This window comes from Phyllostomus hastatus, unplaced genomic scaffold (assembly GCF_019186645.2).
Source record: "Phyllostomus hastatus isolate PE091 unplaced genomic scaffold, TTU_PhHast_1.1 phas_contig_159, whole genome shotgun sequence".
NCBI lineage: Eukaryota > Metazoa > Chordata > Mammalia > Chiroptera > Phyllostomidae > Phyllostomus > Phyllostomus hastatus.
The window spans coordinates 7,335,938-7,354,493 of record NW_025333640.1 but is presented as its reverse complement, the minus strand read 5'-3'; the positions used below and the strand labels follow the sequence as shown (position 1 = coordinate 7,354,493).

The 18,556-nt window shown below is 44.1% G+C and overlaps 1 protein-coding gene across 2 annotated transcripts in view; it reads right to left on the bottom strand.

Moving 5' to 3' along the window:
• MSRA (methionine sulfoxide reductase A) overlaps nucleotides 1-18,556 on the bottom strand; it is a 343,248-nt gene that overhangs the window by 111,596 nt on the left and 213,096 nt on the right. For both annotated transcript variants that reach the window (XM_045831823.1, XM_045831824.1), the window contains one exon: nucleotides 1,830-1,934. In XM_045831823.1, coding sequence (XP_045687779.1) covers nucleotides 1,830-1,934 — 105 coding nt within the window. The remainder of the gene's footprint in view (nucleotides 1-1,829; nucleotides 1,935-18,556) is intronic.

Genomic DNA, 18,556 nt, shown 5'->3' with positions numbered 1-18,556 from the left:
AGGACTAAGGCTCGGTTGAGACAAATTTGATGTGTGGAATGAAAGACCAAGCAGTTCTTTCATGGTTCTTTTTTAAGGTAGAATTTCCCCTTGAGATTCAGGGGCCAGTACTAGTGACCTGGTTAACTGAGGTGTACTGGTAAAAATATGATAAAATGGGTAGGAAATTAAGAGAAGTAAGGAGAAAAAAGGGGGTGACAGACAGACTTCACCCTTTTCAAAATTTTACCAGGGCTTAGCATAAGGTGATTCTAGCAGAACATGGCATTATGGTTGGCATGGCCAAAGGGGCCGATACCCAACCTCGTGGGCCTGTGGGGAGCCCGTCTCCCACATGGCTGCAGGCTTACCTCGGCTCCCGATAGGTGTCTCCACTGAGAATTTGGGAGCTCTCAGCATCCTGCCCTGGCCCATTGGCTCTGAGAGGCACATGAGTGGATGGCTGCTCCATCTGCGTCAAGGTTTACCAGCATGAGCTCCTGCCATCACCTTTACAATGCTCACTAGTCAGAGCTTCCTGCTGAGTCAAGCCTGTCTAAGGCATTAGGTCTGCCCTTCTCATATGACATATGACAGTAGTCTGGAGGTCCAAACTGGGGTGACACTGATTGTATTCCTGCCCTACCAGCCCTCTACTGCCCTTGTCCCATACCTCATTGCTCCCCGACCAGGGACTCGTCCCCCATGTCAAACCAAACTTCACTGGAATGGAAAACCCATTTCTGGCTTCCTTCCTAGGCCTTCACCCCCTCCAGGCGGATTTGCCTGGATCCTGGGCTTGTCTTGCCCCGGCTCATTTATCCTTTTGCTACTCTTGTCTCAGCTCTGACCTTTGCCCTTTGGCAAATCACTGACATCGGGAGGTTCTCAGAACCACGACTCGGAACCCACCAACCTGTGCTACTGAACCACATGAAGGTTCCACCACAGAGCACAATGCGCATTTGGAAAAACATATCCATTCATCAGGAAACAGCCAGCACGAAATACTCACTACACAAAAACCTGACACTAAAGGGAAATATTTTTGTTAAATAGACTGATTGCTAAATGAACATGGTTTGTGAAAATCACATCTATTATATGGGACTTTTCAGTTCATAAGCCTCATAATATCAGATCATCGCACTGGCAAAGCAGTGCTTTGCGAGCCTGTTTGGATGAAATCTGGAAGTTGCTCCATTATTGGATATTACAATGATATTTGCCAACATGGGGTTTTTGCTTGTGTGTACATTCAAATAAAATTTCCGGCCATCATTGTTCATAGCCCAGATATATTAATATCTCCATGTAACAAATTTCACAGAAGACAAATGAAATATTTAAATAACTCAAGCACAGGATCTACTGAATACTGCATTTTACCTTTACGCTCTTTTTCTTTTCTTTTTATCATCCACAGACATTTAAAAAAGAAACCTGATAACGTCAAAAGATGAAAAAGGCTAAATTTGGGGAAATAAAGGAACCATAAATCAGGAAAACTTTGGAGCTGCTAGAAAGACACTTTAATTTTGTAGACAAAAGACTGCATTAAGGAGGAATAATGCAATAATAAAGGTGAACGGATCTCCATTGTCTGGCGTCTTTCTCTGTGGGAATTTTCCCACCCCTGACAGCTGTAAGGGGGGAGGGGCACCGACAGGGGCTGTGCCTTTATTCTCTCACCTTCCCCCCCAGCCCCTCCTCATCTCCGTCAATAAATGTCTGCAATCATATTCTTGAGCTCCTGTGTGATTTCAAGGTTCATCTCTTCCATGCAGCTCAAACACTAATTATCCCAGCTGTAATTAGTAAGATAATTAAATACTGGCTCGCTCATCTACCTTGGGTCGGGTCATGATTCTCCCAGAAGACCTTGAGCAGTTCCTCGAAGCTGATGCGTTCTGGCTGGTACACCACTCGAACGACTTCTGCATGGCCAGTTTTTCCTTGAAAGAAACAGAACGTACAACCAAAATTCACTGACAACATCAATTTATTACAAGCTATTTGTTTCAGAAAAAAACCCCACCAGACCGAGGCTAAAATTCTTCCCTCCGAAGGAAGGGTGGGAGCATAGCTGTACTTCAGCTGATGGTTTTGCTCTCAGTCTCTGTCCCTGGTTCTTTGTCCCTGAAAGCACACAGTTGTCATCTTGCAGGCTTCCTGAGGATGATGACTTCATTGTGCTCTATTTTTTTTTAATTTCACGTGAAAACAAACTCTGGCTTTCATTTTCCCAGTGTCAGCCTTATGAAGCCTTATGGAGCCACTCTGCCACTGTGCTCGAGAGCTGACACTCTGCAGCGGGCAACAGGCCAATTTATTTTTACCACCACCCAGTGCTACACGCGGTCAGCTCAGCTGCGGCACAGAGAGAGACAGCGCCAGACAGAGACACCTATAAAATGCAGACTTCTACCTTGTTCACGTTAGATAAATTTGTTAATGGAGAGACAACTGGCTGTGCTGTTAGTGCCGAGGCAAGGGTCAGGCCGATACACCCCAAGGGGCAGTAAGTGCTTCCTCAGCCTCGTATGTCTCGGGGGTAAACAGCGACTGTCCAGCACCCGTGCCCGTTCTCCAGGGTGGCCTCCGAGGTTCTGAGGACCAGTGAGGCGGGTGTTTGCAGTGCCACTTACACCTGTGGAGTTCGCGCCCTTCCTTATTTTACAGTGTGCGAACATGCCGAATAACAGACCACTCCACACACACACCATCTCTATACTTAACTTTGTTTTCCATTTCTCGTTGATCATCCTATACGTAGTAAACAATTCAGCCTTGCCTAAAGAGACACCCGGCCTTTGCCTGGCCTCTGGAAGGTAATCTATGTTGTACCTGATGAGAGTGGCCTTCTTGAGGATGGGGCCCACCACACCAATGGTCTGAAGGCGGGGGTCGGTCACTCTGCATCTTAGGGCAGGGTTGGCTACACCCAGCAGTGTGTGAGGTCAAGGCTGGTTATGCCAGAAAGACCGACCATGTGACTGCAGGTCAGGGCTTTGGGGGGCAACGCAGTGTAAGCTTCCCTGGAGACTGAGTTCAACTCCATGAACAATCCATCAGTTAATCAGTCAATCACACCTATGTAATGAAGCCCCAGTAAAGACTCTGGACAGCAAGGCTTGCTCGAGGTTCCTGGCTGACAGGGCTCTCTGCCCACGGTCACACAGGGGTGCCAGGAAATGACACACTGACTGTGCAGAGAGGACACAGAAGCCTTGCGCTGGAACCCTTTCTGTCTCTGCCCTATGTGACCTTGACTTTGGTTGACTCTGATCCGTATCCTTTGACTGTAATAAACTGTAACTGTGAGAATAGCAGTTCTCTGTGAGTTCTGTAAGTCCTAACAAACTATCAGACCTCACTGGTTTCAGGAATCCCTTGAACTTGTACCTCAGTTTACAAAAGTGTTTTCTATATGTTGGTGGTCTCATTTAATTCTCACAACCACCTTATGTGTAAGCAGGGAAGGTAGAAACCCTCATTTCACAAATGAAAGACTGAGAAATGTGTAAGTTAGATCTGCCCAAGGTCACACGGCTAACAAACTTCTGGGCCATAAATAATACCTGAAAAAAGTACCTTCTGACTTCTGGTCCAGAATCCTGTCTGATACATAAAAGCAAAGACAGCAAAATGGACATGAGTCCAGAAAAGGAAAGAAATCCATTCATTACCTTTAATCTTTTTTAATATTTAAATTTATTTTTATTTGTAGAAACAGTAATTTTCAAACAATATGAAGCTTAAAAATGTGTAGAAGTATAAAAAAATAAAAATGCCTATACTCCTACCATATAAGTACTATCAATGTCTTTTACTCATCTTTTTCTGGACATGTACCAGATACGTGCACACGCATACACATGCACACACACTCACACACACTGCCACATACCATCTGTTTTAGTGGAACCACTGCCTCATGCTTTATCCTGTGTATTGTACTTCCTGTGTGCCTGTATATTGTATATCCCCACATCACTGAAATTTTTTAAAAATACCGTTTATAGTGACTATACAATACCCCAAAGAGGACTATACTATAATTAGTTATTCAATCATTGCTTATCATTGGGCATTGAGACTGGATCCTCTATTTATCTGTGAATGTAAATATTCCTTCCCATTTCTGTGCCTCAAGCCACAGTTACCTGAGTGGCATTTCTAAGTCAACGTATATGAACGTGTGTAAGTTTCTAGATGCTGAGCGTCAGAGTGGCAGCTTCCTCACCCCCGGCGGCCTGTCTGAGAGCCAGTCTCAGCCCCCGGTACGACGGTTCGGTCATTGCCAGCTTACAGCTAGAATCCAGCATCCTGTCGTTTTATTCTCAATGAATTTAAATGTTAGCAAGTTTAAAAAGTCATGTTTATTGATAATTTTAATTTCTTATTTGCTCTAATTTTTGTAATGTCCTTTTTATATTGGGTTATTAACATTTTATTATTAATTGGTCAGCCTCCATAATTTTAATTCAAATGCCACAGTCATGTCCGTTGAACATCTAAGCAGATTTAATGCTGACAGATATGACAAGAGTAGTTATATAGGAAGAAGATACATTAAATATAATAATCATGTTATTGTAAAACCACTTTTGATCTACTTTAAAATATTACTAGTTTGTGTTACGAAATGATTAAAGAAACGATTTAACCACATAAGAATTAAAACGCTCTGAATATTAGAAGCAGCAACCATATGTCACCAGCGTGGCACATACATTAGGTCAGGAAGGCGTAGAAAACCGTGCTCGAAGCAGGCAAACGATGTAAATACTCAATATGCATCGGGAGATATAGATGTAAATCAAGATTTAAAACGCTGACATTTTTAGTGATAAAAGGAAATAAATGCATGTTGAAACACCATCTCTTACTTACTACGTTTTGTAAAACTTCTTAAAAGTGCGCCTAGTGCTGAGGAGGCGTCTGTAAACCTGGCGCCCCGATGTGGCTGGTGGCATGTACCATTGCACCATTTTGAAACCCCACTGGCACGTGTAGAAGAAGCCACAGAGATTAAGATTAATTCACCCTAAATGATCCAGAAAATACATCTAGAATACATAACCCCAAACAATGGAAAAGATACATGCATACACAGAGAATTCACTCCATCATCATTACAATGGTGGGGTATTATAATAAATCCAAAACTCAAACTGACTGAAAGAAACAAACTATGGTATAGCCACAGTATGAAATACATTTAACCATTAAAATACAATGTCCTAACCCTAGTATATGCTGTTATTACTTATTGAACGCTGATAAAATGGGGGGCACTTTACCTACTTGCTGTTTTTTAATGCTTACAACAAATTTGCACATAACATAAAATTTACCATTTAACCATCTTTGACTGTATAACTCACTGGCATTAAGTGCATTCACCTTGTTGTACGATATCACCACCATGCATCCCCAGAACGTTTTCAGGTTGGGAAACTGAAACTGTATCCATTAAACTAACTCCCCATTTCCCTCCCCACCCCCGCCCCCAGCCCCAGGCAACCACTATTCTACTTCTGTCTCTTGAATTCGACTACCCTTGGGACTTCGTTTAAGTGGGATCATGTAAGGGGGTCAGTGACTGGCTTATTTCACTTAGCATGGTGATTTTCAATCTTTTTCATCTCATGGCACACATAAACTAATTGAAATTCTGGAGCACACCAAAAATACATCATATTTTTTGTCGATCTACAAAAAAGGGGTATAATTCTGATTCATTCATACTGGATGGCTACTGTTGTGTTGGCTGTTGTCATTTTTTTATTTGACAAGTGTTCAGAGAAAAGAGGTCAGTGCCCCTGACTAAACAGTCAGTTATTGCATGTTTTAAAAATTCTTGCATCACGCCGGTTGAAAATCACTGACTTAGCATAATGTATCTTTCCAGACTCGTCCATGTTGAAGCATGTGTCAGAATTTCCTTCCTTTTTAAAGGCTGAATAACGCTCCATTGCATGTGCACACCTCATCTGGTTTATTCACCCATCAGTGGACACTGGGGTTGCTTCCGCCTTTCCGCTATTGTGAATAGTGCTGCTATGAACGTGCGTGCACAAATACTGCTCACAGCACCTTTACAAGGCAGATAGAGTCCCCATGTTACATGTGAGGAAACCAAGACCTCCCACAGGTTTCTTCACACAATGCATCACGGCCAGTAAGAGACAGGAGCCAGTGAAGAGCCAACTAAGTTTCAACAGGAGGTGAGGCCTGGGCTCATCTATGACCCTGAGGCAGGCTCCTGAAAGTGGTGGACACCTGAAGTCACCAGGTGACAGAAAGTGTAACACGGGTGGGCAGTGGCTCAGAAGGGAAATCACAGCTGAGGGGTAACTGACACCCCAGCTGTCAAGCCCATTTTCCAAGACTAGGTTCTTCTTTCGTGGCGGCGGGAAGGGGTCAGGACAGACTGCCCTCGCCAGCAAACCCGCTCAGGCATCGCCCGAGCACCGACACTATTTGTGGGGTGGTCCTAAAAAGCTTGGTTGTTTGAAAGAAACTACTGCCATTAAAATTCAAGATCCATCTGCATTAACAAACAGTGTGGAGAAGCCTTCGTCAGATTCACCTTTAAGTTTCTTTATTTTATTTCTCCGAAGTGGAAGAGCCTGGGTAAAAATACACAGTGCAAATGATCAAAAGGATTAAGGGGCCAGAAACCACTCGCAGAAATGCCCACGCCTCGAGGAGCCCGCCAATGTGCCAGGCTAATTTGATTCTCAAGACCAATCTGCAAATACTTTCTGGGGTTTCCAGAGATAAAAGGCTGTATCTTATAAATACTTCGAGATGTTTCTTCACATAACTTCGTGCAAATAGCATAATAGATGTGACGTGCACACGGGCTTGTTAACAATTCACAGCAGCCTAAGTGCTTTCACGTTGTTGTTCAAAAACAGCTTGAAAGGAAGAATGAAAAGGGGAGAACGTCCTCCCTGAGCATTTCCCTGGGTTGCCGCACCCAGTGACAAGGGCGGTGAATGGAGGGAGGTGAACGAACGCGGGGGTAGATTATGGGCAGTCACTCCCTACACAACAAAACATCCCAGAAGAGACACAGGGGAGTGTTCTGACGGCAGCAGAACTGGGCATTCTGGAATCATCTACAGCTTTTTAGAAGCGAAGTCATCCACAGAACCAGGTGTTTTTAAACAGATCCCCAAGATAAATCAGCCAGTTTTTAAAGCCCTGTGTCACAGCTTTCCCTCCCATGGGGGAAGGTTATCTTCCCCCATGCTCTTCCAGGTCAGCGTGACTGATGGTTGCTGTACTGGGCGGGTGAGAGGAGAAGAGGGGGCAGGTAGGCGGCCTCCCCAGTAGGCCTGGGCGTATGATCTGACATTAACAAATACATGCAGGTCAGAGGAATCTTTGTGCTGAATTTTTCTACTGCTTACTTAGCTTTCACCTGGATAAGTGTCTGTGCTGACCCGCCCCCACCCCCCCGCACCTTGCTCACCTGCCTGAGGACCAGTTCCCTAAATAGAATCGTACTTACATGCTCTGCTTCTCTGTCCCTAACTGCTGCGTTCCGTGTAAACATCACCGTGTGTCTTCAAATGGACACAGTTACTACCCAGAGAAAGGTATTTATTAGATACAATTAGGGCAACTTTAATATTTTATTTCACAGATCAACACTATGTTTCATTGACGCATTAATTAATAAATACTTACTGAATGCCTACTACGCTTCAGGCACTGTGCCAAGTGCCGAGGATTCGATGGTGGCAAATGTTAACACAGTGATATCGAAAGACTTGCAGCATGGGCATTGCCTACAGTCTGGGTTTGGGTACGAAATGACTGTGTAAAAGAAAAGACCTGCTCTATTTTATTTATCCTACAGACAAGATGGCAGGTAGAAGTGAGCCACGGTTATTTTTTCATTAAATAATAACCATTCTTCCACTCCCCTCATCTTTCCCATCCAATAAGACCCATCCAGACAGTTAAACCAAATCAAAGAGCACAACAAGAAGGCCCAGGTGTCTGAAGGGAAGAGGGAGAAAGGCGGATGAGTAATGCTCCCCTTTCCCCACGCAAGACTCGAAACACTACTTCTTCTTGCTAATTAACTACAAAGAGGTAAGATGTCAGCTCAGTTTCATCTCTAGCTCCTGCAGATAGAAAATGTGATTTCCAACAATGTACTCATTATAAAAAAAAAAGTCCTAATACATCAAAATTGGATGCCCTGTGGAGTTCATTATAGGATTTGAGGAGTGTCTATACTGTCATTTTATCTTGGCTTTTTTTCTTTTGTCTCATCAGTCACTTAAAGTGTCCAAAGAGAAACATAAGCTTTAAAAAGCATCCTATTGATTGAAAAGTAGAATACTGTTAGGGTAATTGTAATTTTTTTTTGGTCCACCATGGGGAGACATGGTGGAGAATTGATAATCCTCTGATGTATATTTCATACAGACACATCCTTCAGAGATTATTCTCTCAGAGGAGGGCTATAAACGCAGCCGAGTACTTGATCAGGAAAATTTTTCAAGAAAACAATAAACTACAACCATTACCTCACACTACTAGAGGTTTGTTACTGCTACAAAGCTAATTAGTAGGTAATGCGTCTAGGAGTGAGCAGCTGCCTAGTTTCAGCATCCAACCTGCTGATCATCGAGGCTGGCCTTCACACCGTTGGAGCTGCTTTTTTTGGAACAGGAAGAGTTTGAAAGGATCTACGTGGTTGGGCTGATTGATGCCTATTTCCTAGACCAGCACCAGCTCCCATGCTACCATGAGACAGGCAGGCATTATAAGACACCTACAAAACTAGCCTGCCACGTAGTGGGTCACAGTACCCTTGAAGCCAAGAGAACAAACACAGTTTTAGTAAATGGCCTGATTAAAATTTAAAAGGGTACTGCACACTGAGAAACGGCAACTCTTTGATGCTCTTAAATGACACCACCAAGTCCAAAATGAGTCCTGCCTGTATCTTGTTATCAGTGGGCTACACAGGATGAATGGTTCCCAATCCTATGCCTTAGAGTGACTTGTGAAAATTTAAAAATGCTCACGCCTCTCACTTCGCCCACACTGGGATTCCGATACAGGGGATCTGGGGTCAGTCCTGGGCATATGTATGTTCACAAAGCTTGAAGGGTGCTTTTGATGCAAAGTTGGGAAAAGAAACCATGAAATTGGTCTGTGATAACTGCAGCCATAGCAAGGAAGAGAAACAGGCAGGATTTTTTTTTTTTTAAACCAAGGTTCAGGGCCGCAAGGTACTCGAGAGGACATGTAGCAGAATGCCTCATTGTTTCACCCCGCTGCGACATCCAGATGACCGTCTCAGGTGACAGGACGCATGCTACTTCACAAAGTGACCCGTGCCATTGTCGGAATGCCCCACCTGATGGAATGTTCCGCCTTTACTGAGTCAAATCCACTCTTTCTACTGTCTAGGCTGTGCCTTTGGGATCTACTCACTGGACAATGACTCCGGAGCAGGATAAAGGAATTGAACACCATGGGTCAGATAAATAAGCACTGACTTCGGAGTCAGAAGAGCTACACTGGAGGGCATAATCTTCCACGTAAGCTACTTGGCTTCTCTTAGTCACAGTCATTCATCTGTAAAATGCCTATACAAATATCTGTCCTACCCACCCTGGAGTCTGGCAGAAAGCACTAATTAACAGACACAAAAGGGAAAGCACTTGGGAACTTACTGGTAGTAATCAAATCTGTGATGCCAGAACTAGTCTTTCCATAGCCCTACGATACTAATGACAAGCCGTGTCATAATGGAACTCCGCTATGAAGTCCCAGTGAGAAGGCAGACACTCTCAAACATTCGGGATCCAGGGGACCACAAAGAGAACGACACAGACTGCCCTTCGAGCAGAAATGGGTTTCTTTGGGGAAGCTGCCAGGGGCAGATTTTCCTAAAAGCGTATGTGTTACAAATCAGAGTAAAAGGGTAGCCAGACGACCCTGGAACCATGGAAATGGAAGAGGCCTTTAAAGCCAAGTCAGATGTTTTTTCATGTTCTTCAAAACCCGCGGGCATGTCTGAACAACATGGATGAGGACAGGCACCGCTGCAGAAGCTCATCGTTGCTAATGCTGCGGCTGCTCACACGGAGTTTCCAGAAGAGCTGCCTCAAGTCATCCAAAGATATTAATCGCCTATTCATTTGGTGAATAACCCACATTACAGTTGCTTTTTAAGTGTAAGTGGTAGTAGCATATTCTCCCAGTTTGCATGGTACATTATTTATAAATACCCCACCCAGGAATGATTTTGCAGGATCATCCAGAAAGCACAGCTCTGACTTATTTAGATATCTAAATTCCTTAATAATAACTATAACTTCATGCTTAGTTTCAGTATTTTTAAATATATTTTATTGATTATGCTATTACAGCTGTTCCATTTCCCCCCTTTCATTCCCCTCCAGCCCACATGCCCTCTCCCACCCACATTCCCCCCCTTTAGTTCATGTCCATGGGTCATACGTTCTTTAGCTTCTACATTTCCCATACTATTCGTGCCCTCCCCCTGTCTATTTTCTACCTACCATCTATGCTACTTATTCTCCATACCTTTTCCCTCTCTCTCCTCCTCCCACTCCCCTCCATGTGATCTCCATTTCTGTGGTTCTGTTTCTGTTCTAGTTGTCTGCTTAGCTTGTTTTTGTTTTTACTTTAGGTGTGGTTGTTAATCATTGTGAGTTTGCTGTCATTTTGCTATACATGTTTTTTAAACTTCTTCTTCTTAGATAAGTCCTTTTAACATTTCATAAAATAAGGGTTTGGTGATGGTGGACACCTTTAACTTGACCTTATCTGAGAAGCACTTTATCTGCCCTTCCATTCTAAATGAAAGCTTTGCTGGATAGGGCAATCTTGGATGGAGGTCCTTACCTTTCATGACTTGGAATACTTCTTTCCAGCCCCTTCTTGCCTGAAGGTCTCTTTTGAGAAATCAATTGACAGTCTGATGGGAACTCCTTTGTAGGTTACTGTATCCTTATCTCTTGCTGCTTCTAGGATTCTCTCCTTCATTTTAATCTTAGGTAATGTAATGATGTGCCTTGGTGTGTTCCTCCTTGGGTCCAACTTCTTTGGGACTCTTTGAGCTTCCTGGACTTCCCAAGAAGTCTGTTTTCTTTGCCAGATTGGGGAAGTTCTCCTTCATTATTTGTTTAAATAACATTTCCACTTGTTGCTCTTCCTCTTCCCCTTCTGGTACCCCTATAATTCAGATGTTGGAACATTTAAAGATGTCCTGGAGGTTCCTAAGCCTCTCCTCATTTTTTTGAATTCTTGTTTCTTCATTCTTTTCTGTTTGGCTGTTTCTTTCTTCCTTCTGGTACACTCCATTGATTTGAGTCCCAGTTTCCTTCCCATCACTATTGGTTCCTTGTGCATTTTCCTTCATTTCACTTAGCGTAGCCTTCATTTTTTAATCTAATTTGTGGCCAAATTCAACCAGTTCTGTGAGCATCCTGATCACCAGTGCTTTGAACTGTGCATCTGATAGGTTGGCTATCTCTTTGTCACTTAGTTGTATTTGCTGTGGAGCTTTAATCTGTTCTTCTGTTTGGCCCCCCCCCTTCTTTTTTGTCTTGCTACACCTGTTATGTAGTGATGGGCAGAGCCTTAGGTGCTCACCAGGGTGAGGCAACCCAGTTGCTGGGTTGTGACACTGTATGTGGGGGCAGGCCGAGAGGGAACAATGGTGGTTGCTCCACTCTCTGTCAGATTTCAGTCCCTTCCGCCACTTCCCCCAAGCAAACTGGGGCTATCTGGTGCTAATTCCCAGGTGGGTGGGCTTGCGCACATTCTAGAACCCTGTGGGTCTCTCCAACGAACTCTCCTGTGACGGTGGGAGTCTCTCCCTGCACCTCAACCTCCACAGGTGTTATCAATCAGTGCCCCAAAGCCCTATTTCCTGGTGCTGGGACCCTGGGTTGTGCAGTCTGTCTTGCTCCCAAGTTTTGCTTGGTTTATCTGTGCTCAATGTGGGACCGCCCGGTCAGCCAACCGCCTTGCGAGCAGTGCCTCACTTCACAATCGCCACCTCTCTGGGTCTGCCGGTTTCCACCTCACACTCGGGGTCTGCCAGCCACCACCTCCGGCCCAGGGTCTGCCCGCTGCGGTCTTGCACGCACAGGATGCCTTACATGCCTGGTGCCACCGCTTTTTGTGCCGCAACCCCTCTCCGCCCCTCCTACTGGTGTGGATGAATGTGTCTATTTTAACTCCTTGGTTGTCCAACTTCCATAAAGTTCAATTTCCTGTCAGTTCTGGTTGTTATGTTGTTTCTAAATTGCTGTTGTCCTTATTTTAGTTGTGCACGAGGAGGCACAGTGTGTCTACCTACACCTCCATCTTGGCCGGAAGTCTAGTTTCAATATTTCTGAGAAGAATGGAACTATGAACAAAGCATTTAGATTTGCACATAGCTTAGCCCAAACTGAAATACTGCTGGTGGTCTGGGAAAAGTTTTGGCTTTGCCTACCTATTGTCCCTCCACTAAAACAAAAACAAAAACAAGAAAATCTATCCAATAGCCTTATCTTGAAAGCATGTCAAAAAGATGAGCAACTGAGGATTAATGTTAACTTTACAACTGACTATGTAAATATCAAACAGAAACTCTTACAATGTCAACTGACTCTGTAATTTCAGTCAAATACAGTCTAACTCAGGCATTCTCAGCGGGATGGCATCGCTCTCAGGGTGGGAGGTGTCAGCTCCTGGTGACAAAATCATAATCTCTCGTACCACAATGGTGCAGCCTCCACACATACACTACCACACAGTATTATCTGTGGCGTTAAATTTTAATGGGGACAGGGGACACGTTTAGGGAAGAAATGGCTAAAAAGGTTTCCTGGAGTGACTATAAGTTTTTAAAGGTTGAGAAGCAGTGGTCTACATTAATTCAATCAATACAGAAGTACAATCACAGTAGCAAAACAGCTTACCGTAACTCTTGCCTCATTTCACTTCCAGATGGGGCTTGTAATAGGATAAACCACCGGACGAGGCGTTGGTGCCACAAGTGCTTACTGCTCAGCCAGCACGAGCTCTGGGCACTGTCTTCGTGTGGCTAATACAACCATTAATGAGACAGTTCCTGGCCTAGAGGAGCTCATAGTCCAGCGGGGCAAAGGAACACAGAAAAGGGAAGGTACAGGATAAAGCAACCACTGCTGGAGAGGGCTGGGTTCCGAGTTCTGTGGGCGCACACAGCAGGAGCACCAGAGTTAGCCTTGAAGAGTCAGGGGAGACTCAGGAGAGGGTGACTCTAGTGCTCTTGACACTAAGCTCTACCATAGCCTCCCCTGAGGCCTGGACCCTGCTCATGACAACTTCCCACTCATCAGATGTCCGGGCAGTCCAAGTCAAAAGCAGGGAGCATTTACCTAGGCCACATGCCCTGGCCTGTAGTTACTTTAACCTATGAAGGGAAATTAGGCCCGGAGCAAAATTCATCAGTCCAGGACACTAATACCAAGCACATCACATTAGAAGGGTGTATGCCCCAAGGGGGTCTCTATGGTAGCTAACACCAGTGTCCCAGTTTTAGACTTAACTTGTTCTACATGCACCCGACCTCAGCCCAGAAATTTGTGTCTTAAATTGAAAGGTGCTTTGTACATGTGGGATGACGACAGCAATATTCTAGATTTGTGTGATCCTTGTTTAGATCAAAAAGTACTTTCACATTAATTACCTACTAAGTTTTCATATAATGCCTCCATGTATTATCACATCCATTTTACAGATGAGAAAACCAAGACTCAATGAGTTCAAATTATTCGCCTAATTAAGATCACCCAGGAGGCAGCAGAGCGCAGTAGTTCGAGTCCAGGGTGCACCTCGGCCACGGACTCCGTAACGTCCTGCCCTCTCCCCGTAAGCTGCAGGGCTGAGGGTGAGGGCTCACTGTGGCCTGTGGCTGCCTCGAGATCCAAATCCGGCTGCAACTGGATGGATACTGGGAATCTTTTAGCCTTGCCTTCATTAGCAGATCTTTGGTGACAGCCAGGAATTAATTTAGGAGCCCAAAGACATGCCCTGAGGAATAAAACCAAATGGTTTCCACAATGAAATGCTGAGACCGTGGGCCAAGGACACTGGCGGTGCTGTCAGAATATTTGATTTGGATAAATTACTTACCTTTCATGAATCTCAGCTACCTCCTCTGCAAAGCACAGTCAAAATGCCAACAAAGGCACATCGTAAGTTTACATTACATTACACACACACACACACACACACACCGACTTTGTTAATTATAAAGTCCTCTCCTCATTCCCTCTGTCCCATCTTGGTAAGGCCAAGTGAACATGAGCCTGAGTCCTGGCTACATGCACCACACCAAACATATGACACGAGAAATCCAAAAACACATGACACAGAGTCTGCTCTTGGGGAACTCAACTAACAATGCAAGACAGAAAGTGTTAGGGGCCACTGCAGAGATACAGGTAAGAACTTCAGACATTTGGAAGGGGACAGAACAGGGAAGGTTTCATAGAGGAAGTGCATCTAAACTGGACACTTAAAAATGGGAGCAATGTAGACCTCCAGAGCAGAGTAGGAGGATGTTTCAGATAATGAAAATGACAAGCACCGTGGCGCAGAGAAGGGAAACCACAGAATGGATGTGATGGCCCAGATTCACGGGCCCATAGCACTCCTCTGGCAAACAGGGTGCCGCTGCCTACAGCACCACAGTGCCCAGGGCGCCAGCTGCCACCCCTGCACCTCCTGCTCCCTCCGACTCAGGGCTTCGGTTCCAAGTCAGTTGTGTTTGTTCCCAGGCCTGTTTAGACCAAGTGTACTTTACATTGTAATCACAAAGTTTAATCAAATATTACATACCCAAGAAAAGAAACAGTTTTGTTTCTATTAAGAAGTGAGTGCTTTAGAAAAACTCAATTTAAAAAAGTTGCTTAAAACTGCTATCAGAATAAGTATGGGCAAGACCCTACATAATACTGGGGAGAGTGACTCTCGGGACCGGTGGGGGGGGGCGGTGGGGAGCTGCTGTTCCAGGGGGACGGAGTGTCAGTCCCGCCAGATGGAAAGGTTCTGGAGCCGGGCGGTGGCGAAGCCGCGCAGCGCTGTGAACGCACTTCGCCCCGCTAAACTGTACACTTCAAAGGTAGTAAAGTGGTAAGTTTTATGTCGTACGTTTTTTGCCACAAATAAAAAGAAAAAGGAAAAATAAGATTAGGAAGAAATAAAAATCTAAATAAATTCAATGTTCAGATTGCTTTGCGCATCTTTAAATTCTCACTTGATTTTAAAGAAGCCAAAACTGGAAATCCCCCTTAATAATAATGGCAAACACTTAGTGCTCACTCTGTATGAGGCACAGTTCTGAGCGGTTTACACATATTAACTTATGTAATCTTCTTGAAGAGCCAGTGAGGAAGGCACTATTCCGCCCATGTTAAATGTGAGGACAGGTAGGCACGGAGAGGTTAAAGAGCATGGCCAAGATCACAACACCGACAAGGGGCAGGGGCAGAATCCATATGGAAGAGTCTAGCTCCAGGTTGTGTCCCCGCCCCTTATAAAGATTTTATTTATTTATGTTTAGAGAGAGGGGAAAGGAGGGAGAAGGAGAGGGAGAGAAACATCAATGATGTGCGAGAGAAACATGGATCAGTTGCCTTCGGGCCACCCCCAACCCAGGCAAGTGCTCTGACCAGGAATCGAACCTGCAACCACTCTGTCTGCAGGACAATGCCCAAACCACTGGGCTATCCCAGTCAGGGCCAGGCTGTGCGCTCTTAACCCCCACTGCACTGAGGAAGGAAAATAAGGAGGCACTCTAGGGGGAGGGCCCTTCATCAAAAAAAAAAAAAAAAAAAGACACTGATCCCAAGCCCAAAGGTTGGCATAAAAAGGTACGTTTATGTTTTTAAAAAAGGTTCTGTGAACCTTTTCTTTTCAATGATTCACCCTCCCTTTAATCAATTTCCCTAATGAACCAATTATCATCCAAGAACAGCAGTTGATAAGACAATTTCTACTCTCTTCAACTCAAGCCAAGGATACTCCTGCCACTGGGAGGCAAGCAGTCAGCCCCCACTGGTAATCCACATGAAGGGACGGTGCAGCTGCCCGAGGTCACAGGGATGCAGGAGTCCTCTGACAATCAGGGGCATGGCTCTGAAGTACACTGATAATAATGTGCAGTTTTTATATGACAAAATGTAGGCTTCACTGCGTGTCATTAGAACCTAAGAGAAAGTCTGGATGCATCACATATGGCTTATTGGAATAGAAACTCCTGTAAAAAAATAACCTTTCCAAGCAGAGAAAGCTGTGTGTGTGTGTGCACGCACACACATGTGTGTGTGTGAGTGCATGTGTGTGCATGCACACCCGATGATGCAAGATAGTATGCAAGGTACATACCTATGCACATAAAATGTGTCTGCGTCTGTAATTTGAACTAGCTGGGCTTTCAGGGAAGTCTTCTGCACTAGGTTTAAGAAAGTTCCTGGAACTAAAAATGTCATTTTCCCTCCCTTTGTCTTCAAAAGCAGTCTATAAGCTAAATGCATTTTCTAAGGATCAGCTCTGACCTCAAATTTTCTTTCTTTCTTTCTTTCTTTTTTTTTTTTTACCATGGGTTGGAGTAAAAGGAGGCTGGTTAAATTAATCCAAGCCTTTTGCTCAATCACTACACAGACAGAGGAGTTGGAAGCAATCTAGTTTTCTATGTTTTTGATGGAGAGCCCTGAACTCTGGAATCAAGAGTTGGTGGCAAGAAAGAGAAATGATGAGAGCAGTATTATTTCAAGATTAATTTAGCTGTTTATGTGGTGATGGGGTCTGGAGTCAAAGCCAGTGCTGAAAAGGGCATCCCCGCTCTCCTGGGTTTACCCTCACCTGCATCCCCATCACTCACCGAGCAGAGAACAGACGAGGGTATGCTGCTGGCTTGGCATCGAGCACAGTGCCACCATGGCTGCTTCTCTCACCTGGGACTGCAGACACCTTTGGGCTGGATACCCATGGGGCAAGCGTGCTGGCATATATGAGCTTCTCCATGTTTGTTAATATCAAACACATCTGGATAAATGAATTTTACAGTTTTCACTAGGCAGAGAGATGCATTATGTAGGTCAGTATAAATTATATTCCTTGACCATCAAAATAACTAATGAAAACAAGTTCAAAGTGACTTGCAAAATACAAATTTGAAGCTGCAGACACATCAATAACTATTTCGGTAGCGTGTTCTCTATCTTGGCCCTCCAGTAAATGAGGGATAATTGTACTTGCCCGACACTTACTTCAGAGGTTGGTGAAAGGATGATGTGTGTAAAGCTTGTTGGTTTTTGTGGATGAAAGGTTTTTGATTAGTACAAATTATAAATTATTACTATTCATTAGCAATAACAAATGAATTATTTCAGCTCCTTATGCATCGCTGACATCTGCATGCTATTGTACCCGGGAGCATGGTCTCGAGAACACACCCTGAAGCACCGCTATTAAACAAAACTACATCCCTCTACCTCAGAAAGAACGCTTCAGAGCAGCCTGAAAAACCTGAAAAGTAAGTCCCATAATTCTTTGTCCCTTTATCTAAAAAGCAGGAAAAAAATGTATAATTAGAAACGTGGATAAGAAGCCTTCGCCATTGTGCTCAGTTATAAGCTTCAGATGTTTGGATCCCAGCTCGATAATGGGCATCGTCTTGATCAGCGCTCCTTCACAAAGCAGGCTCCTACTTCACACACGGGGTGGGGTCAAGGTCTCCGGCACGGAGAATAAAGTGAAATTCTCCATAGAGGAGCCACTCCACAGAACCTGATTATTGTGTAGATTTGATACCGTTTTCCCCTGTGGCACATGTCAGAAATCATCTCTGAAAGACCGTTTCTTATCTACAGCATCTTTCTAAAGTATGTTATATATGGTCTGCTTGCTCCTACATCCATGGCCCTCACATTGTTTCAGGATGCTGCTTTCTCAAAATCATGCAGTCTAAGCCTGCGCGCTAGTTAGCAAGTGCTGACACACTCTCAAAGCTGTGTCATCGCAGTCTGTTTGTACACACTTATCCAGGAGGGTGGAAATTGGAACATTATCTTCATGTCGATGTTCTCCATTAATTTTCATTACACTGATCCTTTCTAATAAATAAGCTAAACTTTGTTATGCAGCATTTTGAAGACAGAGAGGGAGAGAAGGAGATAGAGCAGGGAGAGGTAGAAGGGGAGGAGAGAAAATAAGAATTGGCAACATGAATTGAAACTAAGTAGTTCAGAGCTGTTCTAATTTATTGGCAATAGAAAATGCTTTCTTTGGTAACAACTTTACTGAGATAAAATTCATACAGTATACAATTCACCGATTTAAAATGTTCAATTCAATGGATTTTAGTATAGTCACAGAGTTGGGCAACCATCACATCATCAATTTTGAAACATTTTTATTACACCAAAAACATCTCCACATTCTCCAGCTCTCATTATCCAAACCCTCCAAACCTGCCCTTCCTGGGCAACAACCACCACTAATCCATCTAATTTCTGTCTCTATA